A 4866-nucleotide genomic window follows, 5' to 3' on the forward strand; every position below is an offset into this window, starting at 1 on the left:
CGAAGGCCACAACGAGTCACACTTATTTATTCACAAGAGAAGGTATGGTCTACACTCTACACCATAGTTTAAAAATTCTCTAGTTCATGTTCTACAAGCAAAATACTTGTCAAAATTTTGGGGAGAGTAAATTGTCATTTTCGTTTTTGTGATGTGGTTACTTTCGCCAGTTTCATACAAAAACCTATTTTTTTTTCTGCTTCTAGGTCCTTACGATTTCCAGATCCAACTATTTTTGTCCAACTGAGATTCTTTCCCTTCAAAATCCTAGCAAGATCCTTATTTAGCAGGTAATATAGTTTTGCTCAATTATAGATCAACAATAATTTAGTCCAACTTCGTCAAGCCCAGACCGAATTAGGCCCAATAGTCGTTCATCGAATTATAACCTAACCGTCTACATGCAACCAACAAAAGAAAAAAAATCAAAACCAAAACCGAACCAACTGACTGAAAGTTCCAATATCCAACTTACCCCTAATTCGGACGTAAAACTGACCCGTAAACACTCCTAGTTGCTAACAACACTTAGGGGCTGTTTGGTAGCCTCTGAATGGTCATTAAGAGGCTACCTCTTAGACTGGAAGGTATGGGGGCCGGCTGATGCCCGGCTAGGCCCAGCGCCGGACCCCCACACCGCCCCCCTGGGGCTCGGCTCGGCACAACCGGCCACCCACAGCCGGGGTAGCCGGACCACTTTCTCCTCTTGCCTCTCACATATACCTATACATACACACATATATATACATAAAGGGGTTCATCCCCCACCCCCCTAGGTCCATCCCCTCCAAACCACTCCTACGTGGCGCCTACGTGGCGGCTCATCCCCTCCTCTCCATACCCTTTAGTCTTAATAGAACCATTAAGAAATAGAAAAATGTGACATGTAATGAATTACTAACCATTCAGACTTAAAGTTAATTAGGTTTTAAACTATTAAAAGGTAGCAAACAGCCCCTTAAAAAGCCTATTAAGACACTAACAAGAGTATTCACCGGAATCTGGTAAAAGCTTTAGAATATCGTTTTCATTGCCGTCTTTTTGAAAAATAAATGTGGTGGCGATCTGCTTCTTTCATTCTCGACAGGAACGACAATCCTCTCCAAAACGACACCGTTCCTAACCCCGAAAGCCGTCTTCTCACTCCGCCGTCATCCCACATGGCTGACACCAACCCTAACCCTAACCCTAACCCCATCAACAACATATCCGCTTACTATCAAACAAGAGCGGCTCACCACGGCGTCGTCACCAGCGACTGGCTCGCCCAGGCTCAAGCCGCCGTTGGCCGCGATCAGCCATCCGATTCGGACACTTCGCTCAAGTCCAGCGCCTCTGAAAAGCCGTTTAGTGTGATTGAGGAGTTTAATAACTGGAGGAAACAACCTGATTTGGCTGAAGCGGTGGCGGCTATTAGGGCTTTGGCTTCTGTTATTAGGTCTAGTGAGGCTAATACCATTGCCGAGCTTCAAAGCGAACTCAAGTCGGCTTCTGATTCTCTCAAGGTTTGTGCTTACCGTTTCAGAAGCTTTTAGTTAAGTTACAGAAAGCTTATTTTGTTGTAATTTCTAAATTGCCTTTATTTATATAGTCCTCGGAAGGCATTCTGGTAGTAATTTTGTCCAACTATATGCTGCTGAGAAATCTATATGCTTTTCTGGGGATATAATTCTTATTCTCCATAGGTTAGCTGTAAGTCCTACATCGGTTGAGAAGGAGAACAAAGCCTTCCTTATAGGGGGTGGAAACCTTCTCTACCAAGACGCGTTTTGCCTGGGCGAGCAACTCGTCGGGTGGAAACAAAACCATGAGTTTCTGGATGGGCAACCCATCGGGGGCAAAGCGGACAATATATTGGCACGGTTTGCTTGAGCTGTTACGTTAGCTTATTATTAATGCAGAGGTATCCTGCACTGCACCGTAGGTGAAACAACCATATAAGTTACTACCGGACAATACAATTAAACCTGTGTAAGTTTATTTTTTTAAATTAAAAAGAGCAACAATTAAAATTTTTAAAACTGGAAGCGAATCTACAAAGGCTTTGATATAACAAACAATTGAAGTGAGATGTAAAACGTTTGTAACTCTCGATTCCTCATACATACCAACTGATATTGTTTGCTTTGCCCGCCTCCTTGAGCTTACGGTTTGGTTTTGGTTTTGGTTTTCCTAGTGTAGAGTTCTCATCAACAGTCCTAGCTCCTCAAACGCAACGGTGGCATTTGAGGCCAAACATTTTTTAAGAACCCATCATCTTTTCCACTTCTGCCGATGTGGGGTTTACCTGATTAGTTTGTTTGAGCCATCAAGTTGATTAAAAAAAGTTGAATGCTAGGTCATAAAGCGCTGCACTTGAAGTTCAGTACTTTGCACCGTGCATTCTCTTGTTATTCTTTTTCTTCATCTTAACAATTGTTAATGTGGTTCATCTCTTTATCTGTACTTTATCCTGCATATTTGCGATAAATGATGAAGCTTATGACTTGGGTCGATGCCCTTCTGAGAAATTTTAATTTTTAAACATTTACATTTCCAGTCATGGGACAGAACATCCATCTCATTGACAGCTGGCTGTGATCTCTTTATGCGTTACATAACAAGAACATCAGCTTTTGAATATGAGGATTTTAATTCAGCCAAGTCTCGCTTCCTTGAACGTGCAGAGAAATTTGGGGAGATTTCTTATAAGGTTTGTATTTTTTACATGAATCAAGGTATGTATCTAAATACCTGGCACAAAAAAGCTTATAGTCAAGATTTACTTTTGCAGGCTCGGAAGATCATAGCAATGCTAGGTCAAGATTTTATCTTCAACGGTTGTACAATCCTGGTGCACGGTTTTTCAAGAGTTGTTCTTGAAATTTTGAAGACCGCAGCAGAAAGTAGGAAAGTCTTTCGAGTTCTCTGCACAGGTCTGTTTTCGAACATCTTATTTTGGTTAACGAAAGTAAGAAGGTCCATTTGGTCTTGTGAATAAAATCGTGATGATAGTTGTAAAATTTGAAAGTGAAATGAAAACGCAGAGGGGCGGCCAGATAGGACAGGATTACGATTTGCCAATGAGCTGGCAAAGGTGGACGTACCTGTGAAACTGTTGATCGATTCAGCAGTAGCATACAGTATGGATGAAGTGGACATGGTATTTGTTGGGGCGGATGGAGTTGTTGAAAGTGGAGGCATCATTAACATGATGGGAACTTATCAGATTGCTTTAGTGGCTAAAACCATGGACAAACCTGTTTATGTTGCAGCCGAGAGCTACAAGGTATTGCTATTATTATCATCACATAAAAAACCAACCTTAAAATAGTTATTGATGTTTAGAACTGCATTGCAGTTTGCTCGTTTGTATCCGTTGGATCAAAAGGACATGGTGCCAGCCGCACGGCCAATTGATTTCGGTGTACCGATACCATCAAAGGTTGAGGTGGAAACATCGGCACGGGATTACACCCCACCTCAATATTTAACCCTGCTTTTCACAGATCTGGGTGTGTTGACACCGTCTGTGGTTAGCGATGAGCTTATCCAGCTTTACTTGTAATCCTTTTTTACATGTTTGATTAATTTTGCAAGGGAACTTCCTGCTAGCAACATTAAAAGTACGTTTTTTTGTTCTGTTTTCTCGCGGCTAGTTTCTTGCAAGTCGGTTTTTATCTATATAGTTTTATTTGTTAGAAAAGGACGTCTTTTTTTTTTTTTTTTTTATGAAACATGTAGTTCAAGCCTTTTGATTGACTGGTCTATGATCAGCTAGAATCTAATCCTAGTTCACAGAATTTGAATTTGTCATGAAAATATAATCGCATCCTCCGTTTAAAAAAGCTAGCGTGAAGCGCCCGAGGCGTTAGGAAAAATTCTTTTTGCGTTATTTTACGTGAAGCATTTCGAGGCGATGCTTTAAACCTGAAGAAGCGCTAGGTGTGTGAAGCGACGCTTCAGGCCCAGTCAGGTCAGATTTGGGTTATATTTCGGCCCAATATATTATTAAACTCCAATAGTGTTTCACAAGGGGTCACGTCAGTTTGGGTACTTCACCCTAAAAAAAGTACATTGCGACCTCTAATGTTCAGCCAGTTCCTTACTCTTTTGCATCGATTATTGATTAAAGACTATTTTTATGTTTATGTTTTAAGTGTGTTTTGACTTCAATGTATGTTTTAGCTATGTGTATAAGTGTGTTTTATAATCATGTTTTTGTGTTTATTATTGATTAACAAGTAGTATATGTCATATTGATGTGTAAATGTTTTTTTTTATATTTTTTATTTCGAGCGCCTCACATAGTGAAGTTCTCGCCTCGCTAAAAGCGTTTAGAACCGGAGCGCCTTGCGCTATTTTAAACCGAGATCACATCAGTCAAAAACCATTTTATATTCATAGCGTGATCACTCTTTAATTCGTTATCTCATCGTCAAAATTTCAACTTATCATCTCGTCAATCTATGACTTAGTTTGAGAAGGGTGTTTTTTCATTATTGTTCTTGAATAGGTAGCCATTTATCACAAGATCTTCTCCATTAAATAACTACTCATTAAAGATGAACTCAATTGTTTTTTGGTTTATTAACAGCAATAACCATACTTCTAAATTATATCAAGTTAATTCCAATTTACTTCACATCAGGATTTGAATCAAACAAGAGCCGTTATCACCCAACCAGTAACTCATTGTTATTTAGTATTTGCAAAAACTTAAACCGCTAAATTGTTTTTTATGTGATTTCAGTAAATACCTACCAAAAGGCTTGTAGCCGATTGTCATCAAGGTGTGTTAGAAACGTGTTCCTTCTCGCGAGTACATGAGAAACTGTGTTAGAAGGGGCGAAGGATTTAAGGGGCGGGGAGGGGCGCCCGACCCCC

The 4866-nt window shown here is 40.2% G+C and overlaps 1 protein-coding gene across 1 annotated transcript; it reads left to right on the plus strand.

The window, feature by feature from the left end:
• Window positions 1–983: 983 nt before the first annotated feature.
• Window positions 984–3685, plus strand: LOC118491675 (translation initiation factor eIF-2B subunit alpha-like). The gene is made up of 5 exons (XM_035989646.1): window positions 984–1505; window positions 2540–2692; window positions 2774–2915; window positions 3027–3268; window positions 3341–3685. The coding sequence occupies exons 1-5, from the start codon at window positions 1053–1055 to the stop codon at window positions 3545–3547; spliced, it is 1197 nt and encodes a 398-aa protein (XP_035845539.1). The 5' UTR covers window positions 984–1052; the 3' UTR covers window positions 3548–3685.
• The last annotated feature ends 1181 nt before the right edge of the window (window positions 3686–4866 follow it).

This window comes from Helianthus annuus, chromosome 4, assembly GCF_002127325.2.
Source record: "Helianthus annuus cultivar XRQ/B chromosome 4, HanXRQr2.0-SUNRISE, whole genome shotgun sequence".
Classification (NCBI taxonomy): domain Eukaryota; kingdom Viridiplantae; phylum Streptophyta; class Magnoliopsida; order Asterales; family Asteraceae; genus Helianthus; species Helianthus annuus.